Source organism: Sminthopsis crassicaudata, chromosome 1 (assembly GCF_048593235.1).
Source record: "Sminthopsis crassicaudata isolate SCR6 chromosome 1, ASM4859323v1, whole genome shotgun sequence".
In the NCBI taxonomy this organism is placed as follows: Eukaryota; Metazoa; Chordata; class Mammalia; order Dasyuromorphia; family Dasyuridae; genus Sminthopsis; species Sminthopsis crassicaudata.
This window is the reverse complement of record NC_133617.1, coordinates 57,631,113-57,653,961: the sequence shown is the minus strand read 5'-3', so window position 1 is coordinate 57,653,961 and position 22,849 is coordinate 57,631,113. Positions and strand designations below refer to the sequence as shown.

Genomic DNA, 22,849 nt, shown 5'->3' with positions numbered 1-22,849 from the left:
ATGAGAAGTAATTACTGCTAATTAGATCAGAAGGTCTATTGAGGAAAGGGCAACAGGCAAATTAGCCTAAGCCTCATTCTTACTGAGGAAGAAATTGGGGACCAGGATCTCGCAGAGTATCAAAAGCAGTATTTGAACCCAGCTTCTCTGGCTCCGGGGCTGGTGCTCTCTGTCGAACCACACTGCCCCCCAAGAAATGGCTTCTTTTAAAAAGGGGGGGCCATTAAGTACAAGGACAGGCTTAAAGACCAACTAGATCCCTGGTCAGTGAATTAAGTCTTCCCAGTCAGGGGCAGGGAGCAAATCTCCCCCCCTGGTGCTCCCCTAGGAAGAGCAGTCACTGAAGGCTGAATACTCTGTGGGGAATGAATATTGGGGGGGGGGGGGAGGTTGTGCTCAAGGGGACCGTGGGGGATGAAGGCTGAGCTCGAGCTGCTTTCAGGTAGGGAGTGAGGGAACCTCAGACCGATTGGGTTCAGCCCAGGAGTCTCCTGTTCCATTTGGGTCATGGGACTCAGGACCTTCAGAGGAAATGGATTGATTCTCTGAAAAGTAGGCCCTCCCCAGAAGCCCCCAGCTTCCTCTCCCCTTCAGCGTTCTCAAGCCTTTATGGGGAAGGGTGCTGGGGGCTCCTGGGGAGGGCCAGGTCAAAGGAGCTTGGCCAGCTTTCCGTTTTTTCCCAAGAATCCTGAGGCCCCGTCGGAAACTGCCCCTCCTTGTTATTTATAGAGGGGGGAGGAAATCCCCCAGCTGCCTGGTGAGGTCCCTGCTACGGGAGCTGGGCCAGGGCAGAGGGTAGGGGGTGGGAGCTGAGGGTGGAGGAGACCTCAGCAAGAGCGTCCTGTGCGTGCAAGCCTGGCGGTGGGGGGTGGAGAGGGTCGATAAATAATCTTCAGAGCAACTTGCTGTTGTGGGAACAAGGGATGCCTTTATTCAGAAATGAAGCTGCAATTAGAGATAGTTAAACTAAAATTTTAAAGATTTTGACAACACAAAGTTCCCATCTCCGTCAATGGGACAGAAGACCCTATTTGGGGGCCAGGGAGGGTGCAGGGCCATTGGACTATGTGGAGGTGCTGTCCAAGGTCAGCAGGGACATTGCAAGGTCAGGCCTTGGGGTGGGAGAGGTACTGAGGGCTCCCCCAAGGTGTCTGGAGCCTAGGGGGGCAGTCCATGAAATGGGAACTGCTGAAGAGGACAGGTCTTGGGGATTCTGAGCAGTCAGGGCAGTAGGAACACTCAAAGTGCCTTATTCATTTTGAGAGGGAAAGGTCCCTAAATCAGGACCTTTGTGATTGAAGAAAAGAGTTTCTCTAATAACTAAGACCCCAGACCCCAAGTTCTGGGCTCAGATTTCCAGGAATGAAGTGGGCAAATGTCATTGGCAGCTCCAGAATGCTGCGATCCTGGGGAATCGACATCCCCCAGGGGGAGCTGTGTGGATGCTAAAAACTGGAGCAATTCTATCCAGCATTAGGATGTCATGTCAGCGGGGAAGGAATTTGGAACATGGAGTGTGGATTTTACTATGAACAGTAAGTCTGAAAAGGACCTTAAAATCAGAATGACCTCGGAATCTAAAATGGAAAAGCTTGCAAGAACTTCAGAACAAGGGAAAGCACCTTAGGACCTGGAATAAAAAGCTGAAAAAGTCAGAGAGGGCAAGGGATCTGAGAACCTAGAATGGGAGAGCTGGAAAGGATTTAACCAGAATGTCAGAGAGGGAAGGGACTGTAGAACCTCGGATGCCAGATGTGGGGTGAGGTGCTAAGAAGTGTGAACACAGGGCATCAGAGCTAGGAGGGAGCTTAGAATGTAGGACGCTTGAGCTGGAAGAGATCCTTTCTCTTACAGAAGAAACAGGCAGGGAGGTGAGGGGATTCATATAAAGGGTCCCATGTTGAACAAATGATTTAAAGTAGAACCCATATTTCTTAACTGCTTCAATAAATTCTGCCTCCCAGAAATGACTCATTGGTTCCTATCCTAAGACTGTCATCTTCCTGCCCTCTGGTTAGCTCCAGTCCCAGCCAGAACACGGGGGTTGGAAGGGAGAGCAGTGGGAAGTACCCCCACCCTTATGGATCAGGGATAGTCCCAGACGGGGGATCCCTTCCAAAACTGGCTCCCAGGTCACGGAATCCTCATCGCCTTGATCATAATTATTATTGGGGACTGTTTGAGGCTCTCCTTGCCTCATCTAGGATGAGTAGTCGGAGGGGAAAGCATGGGGTCTCTCCCCTCCTCCTTTTTACTCTGTGCCCCAGCAGGCCCCCAGCCAGGCTCAGTGCATCCTCAAGAGGCAGGCGGCTCTTCGCCAGACTTCCGCCCTCCGGAAATATCCTTGTCTTGAATAAACAGCTTCTTTTGTCACCTCACACCCGTGCTGGGCCTGAGAACTGCTCCCCTTGGGGTGACTCATTCGGCCCCACTTCCCACCTGGCCCTAAGTCTTGAGTTCCCTTGCTCCTGGGACAAGCCAAAACCTCTAAACTTCAGGGCCAGCCCCCAACCTGCCACCCCAACTTTTGGGGGTATACCATCTTAGTGTGGGGGGGCTTGGGCAAGGGAGTGCCTTGGTGGCCGATGCTAGTCAGTGAGGGACACTGGCTTGGCAAGGGAGTAGATGAATAGGAGGTCACAGACTACCCCCCAAACCAGAAACCAGGCTAACCCAGAAAGGATGATCGAAGCTGGTTATTTGGGGTTTGATTATCCTTTATTAGGGATTTCCATTTGAAATCAGAGCATCACAGCATGAGAAAAAGAGAGGCCTTTTGTTTCCCAGCTCCCAGGCTCAGACCTGACCCTTCCCAGACAGTCTGGCTCAGACTAGACCATTCACGACAGTCCAAGAACATTTCCCCCTGGGATGGGAGATGTAGTCAGTATGGATCCTATATTCAGGGCGCTGGGAGAGTCAGGACCTCGGGCAGGAGCCCCCTGGGGAGTCTTGGTCAGCACTGGGGTAAGCTTCGGGAGGTAGTGACCCTGGCCCCCAGGGGTAGGACTGGGCAGTATCTAGTGCGAGAGAGGGAGTATGGACAGTGTCAGTCACAAGACAAGACCTTCGGTCACCTTTTCTAGGCCCTTCATTTTCCAGACAAGAACCAGAGAGGTCCACCACTGCACAGGAAGAACGTCAGAATCTGAATCTAGGTCTTTGGGGGCCAAACAGCTGCTCCTTCCTTTGCATCTACTCAGGCTTCTGGCCGAGCTAGGGGAACCAGGCAGAGATCAGGGCTGGCCTTGCCCTCCCAAATCTTGCCTTTTATTTCTTAAAACAACACCCCGTGCCCCCTTTTCCCCTCTGTCCGCAAGGGTTTGGGGGAAACTCCAGGGGGTGGGGGAAGGGTGGGCGGTCCCCGGGGAGCCGGAGCTTTTCCTGCTCAGCTTTCCTCAGCTAGCAGTCTGGCTAAGCTACGAAGTGTCGGCTAATGGAGATAACGGATAATAAAGATAAGAGACTGCCTGGATACATCAGTCAAGTGATAAAAGTGCGGGGAGAGTGGGTGAGACCCAGAGCACGCCCTGGGGGGACCGGGAGGAAGGGGGAGGGGCTGCCTGTTTCCTCTCTTCCCGCCCCCCCCTCACGGACACGCGGGAATCCCCTTCCCACCATTCCAGGTCCAGGGGCTCCCCTCCCGCTCGCGCCCCGTGCTGAGGCCAGAGCCCCCCCGGAGTGGCTTCTGGGGTCCCTGGGTGTCCGTACACAAGGCGTATGTTTCCTTGAGGGAGTACACATGTGTATGTGAGCGTGCGTGAGTACGTCGGGAGCAGGGCTGTGGGAGGGGGCTGTAGCCAAGAACGAGCGGGGTCTAGGGGAGTGCGTGTGCTAGAGTATATATGGGTGTGGGGTCAGGGTCAGGGGTAGGTACGGCGCACAGACACGAGCATCTGGTGGGCGTCTGGTGGGCGTCCCGGCAGGTCCAGCACGGCTTCCTCGTGGGCGGGGATCGCCAGATCTCGCCGGCCTGGCCATCGCTGCGGCGCGGCTCCGGGCCCTCACCCGCTGCAGAGAGAGTGGGACGGAGGATCGGGGGTGGCCGGGAGAGAACGGAGTGACCGGGAGCCCCACGCCCACCCCGCGTCAGCCCCGCGGCTCCCCGGGGCCCGGCCTGGCGCAGGCGAAGTCCTTCCCTTGGAGCCCCCGCAGGAAATCTGGTGTTTTGCTAAGAGGCTGCCTCCGCCGTTCTTTTTGCCTTCTCTCCTCGGTCAGCCCTTCCTTGGGGGAGGGAAGAGGCGGGGAGACCAGGAGAGGCTGGAAACCTTGCGCCTCTGGCCGCTGCCCTGCCCTGACCAGTCTAGGCCGGGCCTTCTCTCCCAACAGCCTTGGGGCTTGTAATCAAAAGACCCAGACTCCAAGTTCTGTGACCATTTCTCTCTGGGCCTCGGCTTCTCATCTGAAGAATGAGAGCTTTTGGAGTCCATAAACTTATTTAAAGTTTTTTTGATAATCCTATTTCTCTCAAATTCGTTTCCTTTGCACTTTTATGTATTTAAAAACATGATTCTGCGGTCAGTTAGATGATGCAGCGGATAGAGCACTGGCCTTGGAGTCAGGAGGACCTGAGTTCAAATCCAGCCTCAGACACACTTACTAGCTGTGTGACCTTGAACAAATCTCTTAACCCTAATGATAATAATTACTTAAATAATAAAAACACCATTTTGACTGTTAAATGAGTCTTTGACATATACAAAAAAACCATAGACAGTCTCTGAGGTCCTTTATGGATGGAAATCTCCTGTATCTCCAACCCATTGCTGACTCTTAATCCCCGATCCTTCAGATCCTGTCCCATTCCTATTTCCCCGATAGATTCTGAGCTTCAAAAGTCAGGACAAGAATGAAAACAAGAAGTGAGCAGGGACATTCATTCCAATCTCCTTTATCTTGCAGAAAAGGCAACTGAGTCACAGAGAGGGGAGAGGGCTTGCTCAGCATCCTGCAGCTAAAAAAGGAAAAGACCCTGGCTTTGAGCCTATCCTGGGTTCAGATCTACCCCCTTTATCAGCCTCTAGTGACAGCTGCCTTTCCAAAGGTCTTCATCGAAACTTCTGCCATTTTCCACCAGAAGTCTTCCTGTGGCTCCCCTTCTCAAAGTCCTATAGCTTTCATGGTCAGCACCACCCTGTCCCCATCATCCTTCAGACCCCTCCCTTCTCCTCCCCGGGCTGTTGAAATCTTCCTGGCCTGGCTCAATTACTAGTTTTTCCAAAGTCTTCAATCATCCCCCCACCTACAATCTGGAAATGAATTCTTTGCTGATCTCATAGCACTTTTTACTCTTCTTATGTCTTAGGCACATGCTAATTTGCATTATCTCGGGTACACTTTTAATCCTTCTCCATCTCCTCTTTTGCCCCCAATGTAAGCTCCATAAGGCCTAGGATTATGTCTTACTGATCTCCGAATCTCTCAGCCCCCAGCTCAGGGCTCTGTCAGACCTGGAATGCCTTTAGAACATGAGTCTTAGAACTGGGAGAGCTCTCAGAACCCAGAATGTCAGAGCTGGGAGACCTTTAGAACACAATGAAATCCAAACTGGGAAGAACTTTCGAGATCATAGGGTCTAACTCCTTAGTTTGCATTGGAGGAAAGGCAGATATGAGGAAGAACTAGCCGACTAGCGATGCCATCATGATAAGAACCCAGGGTCCAGTTCCCAGTGCAATAAGTTCCTTGGCTGCGTTTTGACAAGAGAGGAGATGTACAAGAGAGGATCCAAATGGAAGAAAGTGGGATGGAGAGAATGGGGAGCAGCCAGCCTTGCCAAGGTACATGAACCCATGGGTCAGGGAGGAAGAATGGAGGCAGAAGAGGAAGCAGTCTTGGGGAGTCTGAGTTTGGGATATGAGATGAGAGACTGTGGAAACATGGAGTCCTAGGAGAAGCAGACTGAGGGTCTTATCTGCAACAGGTGAGGACTTGGAGCAAAGAGCTGAATGGCCTTGAAGCCCACATATGGTTGGGTCTGGCCCCCAGGAGCCTAAATGGGAGAACATCGGGCTCCCTCGGGGCTGAGAGGAGCAGTGGGGTCAGAGTAGGACTAGACTGAGACTTTCAGGCTAGGACACTGGAAGAGAGTGAGCCGTCCATGGCCACAGCCAGCTGTGGTGCCTTTGTCTAAATGGGGGGGGAGCACTCTACTAGAAAGGGCACCTCACTCCTCAAGGCACAGCAGAGGAAGAGGAAGGCACAGGGAGGGCTGATATTCAGCCCCTCTTTGGGGTTTTCTCTTGGCAAAGATACTGGAGGTTTGCCATTTCTTTATCCAGCTCATTTTACAGATAAGGAAACTGAGGCATACAGGGTGAAGTGGCTTGCCCAGAGTCTGAGCATCTGAGGCCAGATTTGAGCTCAGGAAGCTGAGCCCTCTGGACTGCTTAGCTGCCCAGGGAGAGAGTTAGGGGGAGTCTAAAGACCCCAGGGAGCTGCAGTCGAGGATCATGAATGGTTTCCTGGCATTCAGCCATGTCCTTGAATCAGCCCTTTCCCTGAAACAAAATGCTTCTTTCCCCTGACAAACTGCCAAGCCCAAGGCCTGACTCTGTGGACACCGGTTCACTGCTTCAGCTGCGGTGATTCACTAGGCCACGAATCCCACTTCCCAGTTTGTCTATGGAGCCAGGTTCTGAAATAGGGCCTTTGTGGCGCAGAGCCAGCCTTTGGCTCCGGGCCTCTACTGTCCCTTCCTCTGGTACCGCCCAAGGACCCCTGGGGACTGCCATCTTGGAAACGTGCTGCCCCCAGCCTAGTTCTTTTGTCCCTATAAGGCCCTGGGATCTTCAAACCACTGTCTTGAGGAAATAAAAATACATCACTATGGTGGGTGGGGGACTCTCAATACAAATACTACCAATTGGTATTTAGAAGGGAAGGTACAAAACAACCCAGCTTTGTCCAGTTCCAGAATCAGAGGATCTTTAAAGGGCACCTCCTCCAGCGTAGAGACTTTCCTACGGAGGAGTCCCTGATCAAACATCTTTCTGCCTCGCTTAAGCTTCCATTACCTCTAGTGACGGGGATCTCACTACCTTTAGAAGTAGCCCTTTCCATTCACAGATATCTCAGTTTGTAGCTGCAAGTGATCTCCCAGTAACTTCCGACAGTCCCAGTTCCACTCTCCCCGACCACGCGGAATGAGCTTGTCTGGTGGAAGTGAGCCAGCTTAAGCTAGAGGCTTTTCCCACTCTCTTTACTTCTAGAATCTCCCCTCTGAGATCATCTTCCATCTGGTCTGCTTCTATCTCCTATGCTCCCTGTATGGACCTGCTTATTTACTCGTGGCCTCTCCCATAAGGGAGGGCAGGGACCAAGTTTTTACTTTTCTTTGCTCACTGTCTGGCGCAGAATAAGTGCTTAGTAAATGCTGAATGACTGACGAAGGAGACCAGTAATAGTGAGACCCACTTCCATAGTCCTCCCCCACAATCCCATGAGGCAGAAGCCTTCCCATTTTTCAGATCCGGAAACTGAGGCTCAGAGGCTTTCTCAGAAGTGATGGGTATAGGATTTGAATCCAGGTTTCCTGACTTGCTGAAAGATCTATTTTCAAAGCCCCACTTTATTTCTCTCCTTTCTATCTCTGTTTGACTTATCTATGTGTGAACAGACTATTCCTATATTAAGAGGAAAATATCTTTTTGTTGCATAAAAACATATAGACCTAGTGTGTTATCAGGCCCATGGCTTATCATAAGAAGGATAATTTATATTAATGGAATACTTTTAGATTTGTAATGGACCTGTGCGTAAGATTTCATCATTTCTAAATTTAGCGCTAAAAGGGATCATTTGAGTACAGAAGCTTCATTTTTTAAAAAAAGAAAAAACTGAGACTTTATAAAGGTTAAAACTTGCTCGGGTCACACAGCTGGTAAGGTGAAAAACTTAGACCTGCAGTGCAAGAAGTGTTATCCCCATTTTACAGAAGAGGAAACTGAGTCTCTGAGAGGTTGCCATAGCTAGCAAATACGGGATTTGAATCCAAGTCCCATTTCTGTAAGACCTGTAAGACCAGGACTCATTTCTCTAAGTCCAATCCTCTCCTCTGTATGACAATATCACTCCTATAGCAGAGAATGTAAAATGGAAAGAACTTTGTCCTCTCACCCTCATCTAGATTATTCTCTTTAGTCCCCAGCCTGACCCAGATGGCTGGGGAGGAACTCACCTGGCTGGGTTTCCAGGAGGTAGGCTAACCTTCTGATAAGTGTTCAAGATCTTCTTCTTGAATTCTTCTAGGGCCCCAAGGTCTGAGGAAGAAAAAAAGCATCAGGGTCAACCTGGGTATCCCCGTCCCCCTATCCTGGGCTTGGGAAGCGAGGTCTCATCTAAACAGACTTTCACATAAATGAGGCTCGAACAGCCCCAAACTCAAGTCTTCTCACTCTTTCCCCCCATTTACAATTTTTCCAGTATTTCTTCCAACTGTTTCTGAGGTTCCCAGAATCCTCAGAGGCTTCCCTAGAAATCCCAGGTATTTTTCTCTTGACTGGAGAGCAGAGATCTGGCACATGGATACTGGGGTCAACATGAGGAGAGTGCCAAGGGACAAATGAAGGACCCGTGAGTGTCAAAGCCCAAAGGACCGAGTCACGGTCTGGCTCACTTACCGAGGGGAGCCGGTTTAGCAGGAGCAGGTGGTCGTTGAATGAGGGTTGAGCCCTGGGCCTGTGAGGGTCAGAAGAACACAGATGTAAACCAGCAAGGTCCTGTCTCTGGAGTGGGTGCTCTGACTAAACTATGACCTGGTCTCTTCATTTATCAAAGGAAGAATGACCTCTGAGGTCCCTTCCAGCTCTTCAAGCTAAGTCCTCCCAGAACTCAAGTGCCTCAAGACCCCTTTGCCAACCTCCCAGCCAGGGTTCTGAGTCTACCTGGGTCTTCTCTTCTACTCAAAAACAAGAAATAAGAGGGGTTGTACCCCAGATTTCTCTAAGACATAGGAGCCTGGAGGTGTGTACACAGGGAGTCAGACACATCGAGAGCCCAACAAATGGACAAATCACAGAGAACACACACCTAGAAAGATAATCACAAACCTGTGCATACAATCATACAGGTCTCTCTGTCTCTGTCTCTTTAACTCATTGAATAAGGGAAATGAACCTGTGATTGGTAGAAGGAACTCCCCCAGTGAAGAATCCCTCTACCAAGCAAATCACCACCACTTCTACCCTAGTTTTCTTAGAAAGCTGCTTGGGGCACCTAAGGTTAAATGATTTGGCTGAGGTCATTCAACATAACCCCCAGCCCCTCTCAGTTCAGTCCCCTCCTCAACCTCATGGCCATCCTCAACTTAACTCCAGCCCCACCCCCACCACTCTTTCAACTCAATCCTCTACGAGACCTCATGCCCAGCCCCAGTTTGTCCTCAGCCCATTCTCACCCCTCTCCCAATGCAAACCCTTACCCCACCTCCTGACTCATTAAGGTAACCCCCAACCCCAACTTCTCCGCATCCCAACCCAATCCCAGCCTCCTGACCATCTCCAACTTTAACCTCTCCTCCTCTTCCTCCTCATCCTCTCCTTCCCTCTGACCCCAATGTGCCCGATCCCCCCTCCCCAGCCCCAGACTTCACCTTGGTCTTGATGCAGGTCTCCAAGGTGGCCGTGTTGATGTCCAGCTGCCCCTTGATCAAGAGCAGCTCCTTCTTCTTCTCCTCCAGCTCCTTCTTCAAGGCATCCTTCTCCTTCTGCAGGGCGACCTTCTCCTCCAAGGCTAGCCGAGATTGCTTGACACAGTCTTCGTGGACCTTCTGCAGCCTCTCCTGGGTCTCCTTGAGGACCTTGTCCTTCTCCTCCTTGCAGGCTGCCAGGCTCTTCTCATTGGCCTCCTTCTGTCGCTTGAGCTCGGTGTTCTCTCGGGCGACCTGCTCGATTCCCATCTTCAGTTCCCTGGCCAGACCTTCCACCTTGTCGAACATGACTCTGGGCAGCTCTCTGCAGCGGTGCACCACCTTCTCCACCTCTGGGTTGTAGTAAAGCAAGGTGATGCTGTCCAAGGACTTGTACAGCAGGGACTCCCTCCACACCTGTTCCACCTTGGAGAGGAGCTTCTCCTTGTCCACCGCAGCGCACATGTCTCGGACGCGCTGGAGCTCACCGACGACCAGCTGGTACTCGCCAAAATTACTCATCTTCTCCTCCATGCAGGCTTTGAGCTGGGTCTCGACCAGGCCTTTGGCCGCCATCAGGGTATCCTTGTCCTTGCTACAGGTTATCTTCATGGTCTCCTGCACTGTCTGGGCTGCCCTGGCCTTCTCCTCAAGGGCCTGGATCTGGGCTGGAGGGAGGAAGCAATGGATGCACTCTGAGAGACGGTCTCTTGGACTTGGACTTGCCCTTCAGAGAGATCTAGGAACTTGGTTTTTAAAATTATGATTATTTTATAAAATAATATAAATAAAATAACCAGGTGTATTCCATCAGAGTTGGGTGGGTGGAATGGGAGAAAGAGCAGCACAGGGGATGTGGGGGACAAATCTCCTACAGATCACAGATGGAAGGAGTCCAACTCCTTCTTTTTAGAGATGAGGAAACTGAGGCTCAAAGAAAGCAACTGATTTGTGCAAAATCACTGGGTGACAGAGTTGGGATCTGAGCCCTGTTTCCTGGCACTCATTCCACTCTGGTACATTCCCTCCGTGTTATTAATGCAGCCCCTTAAGATGGTTACATCTTAGTTAGGAGGAATGGATCCCAGGAGGGACTTTCCATATCCCATCTATCCAAAGCGAATAAATGGATGGACGTGTAGAGGAGAGTCATTTTGGATGAACCCACCATTCACTTCTCCCCAAAAGCTGGTAAAACGGATCCAGGAATTATTACATCAGAGATGGGATTGAAAAGAGATGGCAAGAAGGAGAAAGCAGGAGGAGGCGAGTTAGATACAGAGGTGGGAAGAGAGAAGTTTCCAACAGGTCTTTTTGGGACAGGTGATCCCTGACTCCTGCTGTCATGAAGCATCTAATCCACTGTGTACCTGAAGCATGAATCTCTGTCTTCTCCCTTCCTTTCCCCTCCTTTCCTCTCTTTCTTCTCTTCTTTTCCCTCATCCTCCCTTGTCAATTCCATTAACTCCCAATACATCAATTATCCCCTCTACACAAGTGACTCCCATAGCCCTCCTTTAGCACTGACCTCTGCCCTGATATCCTGCCTCTGACTGTCAGCTGGACACTCAACAGCCCCTCAAGCTCACCAAGGCTCGGACCTTGATAAAGACCTTTAATGAAGGAAGAACTCCCCTTCCCCTTACCATTGTGGGCTGATTCCTAAGAAGCCTAGAATCTCAGAGTTGAGAGAGCGTCTAGTGTGACCCCGACTTCCATAAGATGCTCCTTTATAAGCCTCTTGACTTCCACAATTCTAGCGCTCCTCCATCTTTGGCCATTTAGATTTGGAAGAGATCTTAGAACCTGAGTCTGCAAATAAGGAAACTAAAGCCTCACCAGGAGAATTGACTCTCTGAAGACCAGAAACTTAGAGCTAGAATTTGAATCCTAAACTCTTCCTTCTTCCACCTAAAGAGGAGCCATGGGGCTATGACTCAGTATGAAGACATCATGATATCCGGGACAGACTCATTTCCCAGAGGTAACAAGGCTCATTGCCCCACACCCCTCATCGTCCTATCCCTAGCCCCAGGTGAGAAATTCCTGATCCTAGTTTTATTCCATCCTCTACCTGTAGGTGTCCCACAAAATCCTTGCCCTGGACCTCCTAGCATTAGCAGTTTCTTTATCATAAGGGGATTGGACTAGATGACCTTTGAGCTCAATGATCTTCTCATTGACCACTACCCCTTATCCCCTTTATTTACATCTGTATCTATAGCACAGATCTCCAGTGTTCTGGCTCTCATTTAGTGTTTCAGATTCACCAGATCCCAATCCTGCCCTTCTCCCCTCGGCCCATCCCTCTTCCTCCTCCAACCTGTGCAATTCCTCGAATCTTCTGCCAGCTTTTGTCGGCAAGCTTCTTCACTCTTCACGATGGCGAACACAAATTTCATGTTGTTCTCGTGCTGAATCTGTGAAAAGGAGACCCTGGGCTCAGATCAGGATGGCCATTCCGAGGCATTCGATCTCCCCCAAATCCTTCAACTGTATCAAAGGCTGGGTAGGGGGAGGGATGATAACAACAGCTGACATTTATGCAGCCCTTAAAGGTTTGCAAAGCACTTTCCATATGGTAGTTAATTCATTTGATTCTCAATCTGTAAAAGTGATACCATAAATATTTTTAGTCCCATTTGTCAGACAAGGAAACTGAGGCTCAAGTTGGTGAGATTCAAGATTTAAATGCAGGTCCATTTCATGATGCCATGTTGTTTCCCTGGTGTGTGATTTCAGGGCAAATAATACAGAATTGTTGAACGGAAAATTTGAATGAAATAGAAAAACTAAGCTAGTGGAGAGAAGGATGGTATATGAGAAGAACTTTGAATGTGGAGCAAGAAGACCTTTCTTTATATCTTGCTGTTGTTATTTATTTATTTATTTAGGTAAGGTAATTGGGGTTAAGTGACTTACCCAGGGTCACACAACTAGTAAGTGTTAAGGGTCTGAGGTCAGATTTGAACTCAGGTCCTCCTGACTCCAGGATTGGTGCTCTTTATCCACTACGTCATTTAGCTGCCCCTATTCCGCTATTTATTATCTTGAGCAAGTCTTCTCTCTGGATCTCAGTTTCCTCATTTGTAAAATGGGGAGGTGGACTTACATGATTTGAGTTTCTTTCCAATTCTATACCCCAGAATCTTACATTAAATTTGAGGGTTATTACAGTTAAAAAAGTGGTCTTATATCTCAGCCTGGTCCTTAAACTTTTGTTCTCTTCATAAATGACTAGAACCGATATTATTTCAATACAAACAAATCATATTGATAGATCCCTCCTACCTCCCACTTTCCTGCTTGTCTCTCCAATATCAATGATGAGTGTCAATTTTCCTTAATCCTGTTATCAGATGTTCCCATATATTCTGATGATAATAATGCTACATATATCATTAATAATAATAATAGTACCTAGAACTTTTATGTCTTTAAGGTTGTAAAGTGCTTCCTATATCATCTCGTTTGATCCTATGCTGTTAGCTATTATTATCTCTATTTTGTTATTCATGCAACCCCTTTTGGCAGATACTGCAGTAATTTGCCGTTTCCTTCTCCAGCTCATTTTATAGGTGAGGAAACTGAGGCAAACACGGTGAAGTGACTTGCCCAGGATCACACAGATAGCAAATATTTGAGGATTACATAGATAGTAAGTAGAATGCTCTATGCATTATAGTGCCACTTGTCCAGATGAGGAAACTGAGGCTGGCAGGGATTAAGAGACTTGTTCGGCTCATGCAATTAATAAGTGTCTAAGGGAGGATGAGAAGTCTAGACTCTTTCACTTTGCCACATTTAAACACAGAGAGGTCTAGAATCTTATTTCCTAAAGACTGATTGTTATTCTCAGTTTCCCCGACCATGTTCTAGCCCTTAGAGCTTTCTGGCCTCTGGGAAGCTTTGCTTTTGACTTTCCATTATCTCCATCCTTCATCTTTCTCTTTCTCTTTTTAAAAAAAAGTCTTTTTTATTGTTTTTTTTTTTCCAAAAGACATACAAGTATAATTTTTCAACATTGACCCCTGAAAAGTACAATTCCCCCTCTTTCCCCCCCACCGACTCCCCTAGACTTTCTCTTAAGATTCATTCAAGGGGTAGCTAAGTGGAGTCAGGAGAATCTGAGTTCAAATCCAGCCTTAGACTCTTGACATGTATTATCTCTGTGACTCTGGGCAAGTCACTTAATTTCAATTGCCCGTCAAACAATAACAACAACAATGAAAGTGCTTTCAGGCGGTCTCTTAGTTTTAAATTCTACAGAATTTAAAATTAAAATTCTCCTCTCCTCGAGCCTTCTAGACTGAGTCCAATATGGCACTTGTAGATAAAGACAGAAATACAGGTTGGAGGTTAGGAGTGGCAAGTGGCAGAGGGAGGGTTGTGAGCCTGGATTTCTTCCATTTTCCACGCATCAAGGACAGCTGGACCTTTGTCTGTGTCACTCCCTGCTCAAGAAAGACACTGCTAGGTGGCTGTGACTGATGGAAGAGTAACCAAAAAACACCAGTACAATCTAAACTACCTTCTGAGGAACTCCCTAAAATTTGATCCCCTTCAGGTTGACCTGGAAAGTTACAAGGGTGTCTTCAGGAAATCCCCAGTTTGAAGGAGGGACACTCCTGCCCTAACGAGGGGAATTTGAGGGGAAGATGTGGCTCTCAAAATGGGAGGGCAGACAGAGCCTCCATCTTCAGGGCGCCTGCAGATAGAGGGGCGCATAGGCTTGTCAGAGGGGGAGATAATGCTGCCCCCCGGGGAGGAGACTTTTCACTCATGGAAACCCCCAGTCGGAGAGGGAATCAGCTCTCCCCTCAGAGCACTCCCAGTCTGAGGGGTCTATAACCCAGAGCTCCTGCCACAGAGGGGAGACCTGGGCAGAGCAGCCAACAGGGCCCCCACCCCTAGTGGGTCCAGACTCTGGGAAAGAAACTTGGCTCCTGTTCTCAGAGAGCCCCCATACCGAGGGGGGACAGGACAGACACACACAAAAATAGGACATCTGTGTGGCTTCCTGTGTCTGAAAAGGAGGGGGGGGAGGCTGGGATGGGAGGGGATTTGGAGGGGGTGGGGTGGGGTAGCCATTCTCATTCCAGAAGTGACCCACAGTCTCTGGGGAGGCCAGGCTCTCAGATATCTCTTAGATCCTGCCAGTTTCCTGATGGAGAAACTGAGGCCGGCACAATGGATTTTTCCTAAGTGCTCCCTTCCTCCTCTGAGCTCCACCCAGGAGACTTCCTGAACTCCTGGCCCTTCGTCCTGCACCCCCCCCCCACTTCCAAGCTGGGCATGGGCTCCCAGAGATGAGAAAAAGAGCAAAGTGGAGGAGGTCACTCTGGGCGCTTGTTATTACGCTGGTAATCACCAGGTCTTTAATGCAGCTGTAGGGCAGGCAGCCAGTTCATTTTTGTCCCTGGCACACAGGCTTTAATAAATGATTGCTGGATTAAGTCAAAACTTCCTCTCATATATTATCATCCTTTTTACAAATGAGGAAACTGAGGTCAGGAGCAAGACATTAATTTATTCAAGATCACCTCGTTAGTCAGTGGTAGAGCCAATATCTGAACCCCAGTCTTTCAAATCCATGACCCATGTCCCCGTGCCATTTAGCCTCCCACAATTATATTGGGCCATATAATAATAATAATAATAATAGACAAGGGACTCGTGTTTCTCTAGTGCTTTACAATTTGCAAAGTAGAGAGACAATAGGTCGTGGTGGATGAAAGCTGGACTTTGAGTCAAGAAAATCTAATTCAGAGCTTGGAAAGATCTAAAAATATAAAGTATAGACTGTCAGAGCTAGAACATAGAAGATAGAATATCAGAGCTAGAAGGAATCTTAGAAAGAATGTCAAAACTGGAAGGACAACATAGAAGATAGAACCTGAGAGCTGGACGAGACCTTAGAACACAGAATGCCAGATTTGGAAGGGCCCTTGGAACCTAGAAGAGTTGAAAGAAACCTTAGAACACCGAATGTCAGAGCTAGGTGAGCCCTTATAACGTCAGAACTGGAAGGGCCGTTAGAACATGGAACACAGAACATTAGATTTGGAAAGGATCTTAGAACATAGAATCTCCGAATGGAAGGGACCTTAGAATGCAGACAACCCCTTCTAGGCCTATGGGAGGTGCAGGTGAGATAACCTTTGCCAGATGTTTGTGGATCATAAAGCTCTCTATACCTGTTAGCTGTTAAACCCTCTTCCGTGGAAGTGAACGAGGCTTATCGGTGCCTTTCAGATCTAAATACACGCTATACACAAGCTAGGGGAAGGCAGGAGCTGATGGGCAGGAGGGCACCGGGCTGTGGTAGGGTGGACCGCAGCCAGTCTGGCCTTTTTGACCCACGGGCAGTTTATCTCCCCTTTTAGAACACAGCCCTGGCAGGGATGGGTGAATGGGTGTCTGTGCCCACAGGAGAGGCAGGGAGGGAGTGGGCAGCTGGAGCAGTGTCTGTGCCCACGGGAGAGGCAGGGAGGGAGTGGGCAGCTGGAGCAGTGTCTGTGCCCACGGGAGAGGCAGGGAGGGAGTGGGCAGCTGGAGCAGTGAATCTGTGCCCACATGAGAGGCAGGGAGGGGAGTGGGTAGTTGGATTAGTGTCTGTGCCCACAGGAGAGGCTCTCTTGTGTCTGTGGACACAGAATTGTGCCCTGACTGTTGCCTACATGTTGAAGTGGGTAAAGATCCTATGTCCAGGTCACAATGGAAGCCCCTGAATTACCTTGGCTCTACCACTTGCTTTGGGACCTCCTGAACCTCTTTCCCCAACTGAAAAATGAGGGGGTTGGAGTGGAAGCTCCTACGTGCGATGCCATGTGTGGAAGACTTAAAAGAACTCCTTGACCTCGTACCCATGAGCCTCCCAGCTGCCCCAAGCAACCTTGTGCCAACCAAGGAGGAGCAGAGCTGCTCAACGCATCACCCCGGGCTAGAGCACCCCCCCACAGCTCTTCCTTCCCCCCCTCGGGCCGGCACCAGCTCATGGCCGTCCCACCAGGGTCTCACCAGCTCCACTTGGCACTGACGGTAGCTGGAGTTGATGCGGTCCAGGTCGCGCCGACTGCCCACCAGCAGCTGCATGATGGCCTCCCGTGAGCGGGTGGTGATGTTCAGCTCCTTGGAGAGGTTGGTGTTGAGGGCGCTCAGATTGATCAGCTGCCCCGACAGGCTGTCCGCCCGCTTCTCCGTCACCTCCAGGTGGGCCTCAGTGCCAGCGTGGGCATTGCCATAGACCATGAACAGCACCAGCCCCAGGATGATGAGGAATTGGATGAGAGACACAAACAGGAAGAAGTATTTCAGATAGTACCAGCAGCCCCGCTGGTCAGAGCTGCTGAGGTGCAGCCCCGTTCGGGAATAGCTGCTGCTTCTGTCCATGGCTGGGCCACGAGTGGCTGCCAGGCCTCCAGGCCCTGGCTCCAAGGGGAAAGGGTGGGGGTGGGGCCTCCTGTTGTCCACCTCCCCCCCCCTCCCTGGAGCCTCTCCTACCCCCTCCTCAGCAGGAGGAGTGTTTATATTGCCCTGCTTAATACTTCCTCCTCCTGGCTCCTTCCTGCCCAGGAGGAAACCAGGTCCTGGGGTTATCATAACAAGCCTGCCCTGGACTTGGGGGAGAGCTGGCTGAGGGCTCAAGGAACTTAGCCAGAGGGGGCCGTACCCCGACTGCCACCCTGAGTCACTACTTGGGGTAGAAGGAGTTTGGAGCTGTGGGAGAAATGCCAGCCAAGCCTGCTGTCCTGTTTGCTGAGGATGATACAGAGCAGCAGACCTGGAAAGGACGTTAAACCATAGACTAAGCTGGGGGAGCTTAGAATGTAGAGCACAGAATATCAAGGTGGGGGACGGGGACCTCAGAGCTTTAGAACACGGAATGTCAGCCTTGGAGGGACGTAGGATCACAAAATGGCAGAGTGGAACATAGAATGTTAGACTTGGGGAGACCTTAGAACATAGTCTGAAATGGGAGGGTCTAAGGAACTGAATATTAGGCTTGGAGGAGCTCAGAATGTGAGACTGGGGGGCAGGGAACCTTAGAATATAGTGTGTCAGACTTGAGAAGATCTCAGAAGAGAATGTCCGAGCTAGAGGGACCCTAAGCCATGAGGTATCAGATTTGGAGGGACCTTAGAACCCAGACATAAAAAGTCAGAACTGGAAGAGATCCTAGAACATAGAATGTAGAATGTCAAAGTTGGAAGGGATCATAGAGTACAGAAGAGAACTGGGAGGGCCCTTAGAATCTTAAACGCCAGAACAGGGTGAGATCTCAGAACAGAAGTTCAGAGCTGGGAAGTTCAGAGCTGGGACAGAGAATGTCCAAACCATAGCTTTGTTTTCTAAGTTGAGCTGCCAGAGAACTAACTACCTTGTGCTTCCTCCTCTACCTTGTGCTCGAGGAGGGTAATAAGTAGTTACCCAGTGTCCGCTTAGAGATCTTTCTTTAACTAGAAGAAACTCACTACCCTCAAGGCAACTCCTTCCATTTTGGGATGGCTTTATTAGGAAGTTTTCCCCTCTCATTTAGCCCAAATCTGCCCCTCGGAACCATCTGTCCGTGCTCTGGCCTTTGGGACCAGGCAAATCTCTGGTGTTCTATCACACTTGACTTTCTCATGCTGCACAATCTTATCTTCTCATTCATACCCTAGGCTCCCTTCCAGAGAGGACAGCTCTCTCTGTCTGACCCCTTCCCCCTCTTCCAGTGTTACCATTCCGTGATGATATGGTCCATCATATGGGGGGCTCTACCACTACACTGGCCCCTTTGAGACTGGACCACCAGAAGTCACCCATCTTGCCTTCATTTTCTCTCCCTCCATTTCTTCCTCCACAGAGCTGAAGAATAATCTTCCCCAGATTCATCACATCTCTCCCCTGCTCACCCACCATCTATGGTTTTCCATTATCTCCTCAGGATGAAGTCTAATCTCCTTAGCCAGAGATTTGAGGTCCTCTCCATTCTCCCTTGTCAGCCCTAGTTTCTCCTGCTCTTCTTCACGCACGTTCCCTTTCAACTCAAACAGAAAACATATGTATTCTTCCTTCTGTTTCCTTGATTTGTCTGAATTCCTGTAGACTGAGACTGAGTCTGACCAGTCAGGAAACCGGGTCAGAGGGCCAGCATTTGGGTCAGGAGGCCCAGAGGGTTAGGTGGAAATTGGGACGGGACAGTTGTTGGGGGAGGAAACAGGGGGCTAACTAGTCAGTCAGTAAACATTTATTAAACATTTGCTGTGGGTCAGGCGCCAAGTGAAATGCCAGGGATACAATGAAAGGAAAAATAGTCTTCCCCAAGCAGCTCATGTTCTAACAAGGGAGACAGCCCAGGTGCCTACAAGATTTATACAGAGGAGATGGAAGGCTATCATCAGAGCAGAAGGCACTTTCAACTTGGGGTAGGAAAGAGCTATATCAGAAGCTAGGATTTGAGTTGCTTTGAAGAAAACAAGGGAAAGTCGGGAGGTGACAAGGAGGAACGGAATTCTAGGCATGGGAGAGAGCCAGTGCAAAGTAAAGGGATGACCTTTTGGAATTTGTTGAAAGGAGGGATGCTGAATGAGAAGAGATCAGGTAGCAAGTCCAGATAGGAGGTGAGGAGGGCCTGTGTGAAGGAGAGGTTACAAGATGTGAGATAATTCCAAGAATTAGAGTGGTCCTTGGCAAGAGATTGGATATGTGCTGTGAGTATGGGTGAGGAATTGGGAATGAGACAGAGGCTGAGAAGTGCAGGTACGGGGAGGATGAGGATGCCATTTACAGGAAGAGAGACCCCTCTTTGGGGTCAAAAGAATGAGTTCTGTTTAGGACACATCTCAACTTTGAGATGTCTATGGGTTCATCCAGGACAGTATTCCCAAGAGGCAGTTGGTGATGAAAGACTGGCGATCAAGGCTGGATAAATAGCTTTGAGAATCATATTCCTAGAACTAATCTTTTTTGTTTTTCTCATCAGTATTCTGTTTTTTCAATCACACATATAGTTTTTAACATTCATTTCTGTAAGATTTTGAGTTCCCAATTTTTTTTCCTTCTCTCCCTTATCTTCCCCCTTCTAAGACAGCAAGCAATCTGATATAGGCTTTACATGTATAATCATTTTAAACATACATACATACATACACACACACACACATATATATATATACATATATATATATATAAAATTTTCAATAATATTTTATTTTTCCAAATACATATAAAGATCATTTTCAATATTCATTTTTGTTAAGACTTTGTGTTCCAAATTTTTCTCCCTCCCTCCCTTATGTCTCTCCCCTCAAGACAGCAAGTAATCTGATATAGGTTAAATATAAATATATGTCCATATGAGTCATGTTATGAATGAAAAATCAGAACAAAAGGGGAAAAATCATCAGAAAGAAAAAATGAATTTTTAAAAGGTGAAAATAGTATGCTTTTATACCCAATCAGTCTCCATAGTTCTCTCTCTGGGTACAGATGGCATTTTCCAAGTCTTTTGGAATTGTCTTGGATCCCTATATTTCTGAGAACTAAGTCTAATATAACTAATCATCACATAATGTTGCTGTTACTGCGTACAGAGTTCTTCTGGTTCTGCTCACTTCACTCAGAATCAATTCTTGCAAGTCTTTCTGGGTCTTTCTGAAATCATCCTGCTGATCATTTCTTTTTTTTTTTTTTCCATTCTATTTTTTTATTTTTTTTTTATTCATTTTTCCAAATTATCCCCTCCCTCCCTCCACTCCCTCCCCCCGATGGCAGGTAATCCCATACATTTTACATGTGTTACAATATAACCTAGATACAATATATGTGTGTAAATACCATTTTCTTGTTGCACATTAATTATTAGCTTCCGAAGGTATAAGTAACCTGGGTAGATAGACAGTAGTGCTAACAATTTACATTCGCTTCCCAGTCAGTGTTCCTTCTCTGGGTGTAGTTGTTTCTGTCCATCATTGATCAACTGGAAGTGAGTTGGATCTTCTTTATGTTGAAGATATTCACTTCCATCAGAATATATCTTCATACAGTATTGTTGTTGAAGTGTATAGTGATCTTCTGGTTCTGCTCATTTCACTCAGCAACAGTTGATTTAAGTCTCTCCAGGCCTCTCTGTATTCCTCCTGCTGGTCATTTCTTACAGAACAATAATATTCCATTACGGTCATATACCATAACTTATTCAGCCAATCCCCTAATGATGGGCATCCACCCTACAGCTGATCATTGAATCTATGGAGGGTGATGAGATCACCAAGTTAGATGGCACAGAAGGAAAAGAAAAGAGGGTCCAGGACAGACCCCCACAGTTAGGAAGTATGACCTGGATCAGGATCCAGCAAAAAAGACTGAGGAGAAGTTAGCCATGTAGAAGGAGAACAAATATGAGCAGTGTCACAAAAATCCAGCAAGGAGACAAATGTACACAGGAGATAGTAGTCTCAAAGACTACACAGAGGTCCAGAAAAAGACTATTGGATCTGGCAGTTAAAAGGTGACTTTATTTTAGGTGTTTCTTTTTTATTGAAGTTTTTTTTTTTTTCCAAACATATGCGAGGATAATTTTTTTCAACACTGACCCTTGAAAAACCTTGTGTTCCAACTTTCTCCCCTTTCCCCCACTCGCTTCCCAGATGGCATTTAATCCAATATATATTAAACATGTTAAAAATATATGTTAAATAAAAGGTGACTTTTTTGAGCAAGCTGGGAGAGTGATTGAGACGAAGGAATCAGGAAAGAGTCATTCAGAGTTGAAAGTGGGGGATCGACGGCTGTGGAATTTGGAATGGCGGAGTGTGCAGGAGTGTGGGATACAATTCAGATCATAGACCTGGGCTAAGGAGTAAGACAGGGAAGCTTGGACAGCTTAGGAGGCTAGAGTACTACAGTGGAAGTTAGGGTAATGGGGATCAGAGCTGGGGGATGAGAATTGGGAGGGATGCTGGAGACTGGGGAATTGGGGGGAAATGGATAGTGGGGAATAAAAAATCATACTCAGGAAAGGGGAATGGGTGGAAAGTGCAAGGCACAAGGAAGGGAAGGATGAGAACCAGAGAGTTATTGTTGGAAAATTATTCCTCTAAGGAGAGGAAAAAGGAAATAAGTCACTTAATGAAGGTCAGTTAGGTTTCTAGTAAAGCCCTATCCCAGAGCAGCGAAAGACCTTCACTGGATGGAAAAGGCCAAGGCTCCCCATTGCATTTGGAGCCATCTCGAGGCATCCTGAACTACATCTGGTCACTGGACCCGGATGGCTCAGGAGGAAAGGGTGAGGCTGGTGACTTGTACAGCCCATTCTCACTTATATCCCAATTCACATCAAGAAATTGATATCCTCTTCTAGAATGAAGGACAAAGCACATCTGAGGCAGCCACAAGAGTCAATCAAAAAGACTCTGATCTTGACAATTGGGCCAGAACTGGGGAGAGGGGCAGAAGCCCTTGCCTTGATTCTGAGAATTCCTAGGGTCCTGGGCAGACATAAAACTTGGCTCCTCGTAGCTGGCTCCGGTCTGCAAAATGAAGTTGGTCACTCTCCAGGTAACCCCCAAATGCCCCAGCTGGCTCCTATCCTAAGGGACCCCACTGCACAGATTCAGTTTTCCTCCCCCTCCCAAGGATGCCTTGTAATCCGGCTCAGGCTGGGGGCTCCCTGAGGATAAAGTGTGAATGAAGGTTGGACAGCAGCCCAGGCCAGAGCTGGCCAAGGTGTCTCCAACTGGGGGCCCTCTCCCCGGACCTTGCCAGGTTTATACAATTTCCTATTTTTCTTCCCGGCATTGTTCCCACCGGATTCCCAGCAGCCTCCCAGTTTCCTGAAGGGGAGGGGAGGTCAGGGGAGACCTGGAGTCACAGAGTGGGGACACCAGTCCTCACTCAGGGAAACAACCCACCTACCCAGGGAAGAACAGACAAAAGCAAATGGTCTGTGGGGAAGAAAACAAATCAGGGCTGGGTTTTGAAGGAAGGAAAGAAAAAGCATTTTTTAAGTTCTAAGTGCTAACTACTCTGTTAGTCTCTGGGAACACTAAAGAAAAGCAAGGACAATCCCAGTCCTCAAAAAGCTTACATTCTCTGAAGAGCGGCTCCCCATTTCGCTCCTCACTCTCTCCATTTAGCAGAGAGTAGATCAGGAAAGAATATTCTGGTTGGGGAAATCTCACGGGGCCAAGGGATGGCAGCTTGACATGCTCTTTCTGGAAGCAATGGCAGAAGTGG

At 48.4% G+C, this 22,849-nt stretch overlaps 2 protein-coding genes across 2 annotated transcripts in view; both read right to left on the bottom strand.

Moving 5' to 3' along the window:
* Positions 1 to 161: 161 nt before the first annotated feature.
* Positions 162 to 22,849, bottom strand: part of MED16 (mediator complex subunit 16) — a 128,928-nt gene continuing 106,240 nt past the window's right edge. Inside the window, exon 17 of the mRNA XM_074305361.1 lies at positions 162 to 172. The gene's annotated coding sequence lies outside the window, so the exon portion shown is untranslated. The remainder of the gene's footprint in view (positions 173 to 22,849) is intronic.
* Positions 2,700 to 17,142, bottom strand: PLVAP (plasmalemma vesicle associated protein). Its single transcript, XM_074305336.1, has 6 exons — positions 16,649 to 17,142; positions 11,952 to 12,048; positions 9,593 to 10,296; positions 8,622 to 8,679; positions 8,180 to 8,261; positions 2,700 to 4,011 (listed from the first exon to the last, which is right to left on the bottom strand). Exons 1-6 carry the CDS (start codon positions 17,018 to 17,020, stop codon positions 4,005 to 4,007), a joined length of 1,320 nt encoding a protein of 439 aa, XP_074161437.1. The 5' UTR covers positions 17,021 to 17,142; the 3' UTR covers positions 2,700 to 4,004.

What these genes read in the sequence shown, in the direction of transcription:
- PLVAP (XM_074305336.1), bottom strand. Translation starts at nt 17,020, where the DNA reads ATGGACAGAAGCAGCAGCTATTCCCGAACGGGGCTGCACCTCAGCAGC. An exon ending in GTCAGTGCCAAGTGGAGCTG is followed by an intron (nt 12,049 to 16,648) that starts GTGAGACCCTGG and finishes TCCTTTTCACAG; the next exon opens with ATTCAGCACGAGAACAACAT. An exon ending in TGCTAAACCGGCTCCCCTCG is followed by an intron (nt 8,262 to 8,621) that starts GTAAGTGAGCCA and finishes TTTCTTCCTCAG; the next exon opens with ACCTTGGGGCCCTAGAAGAA.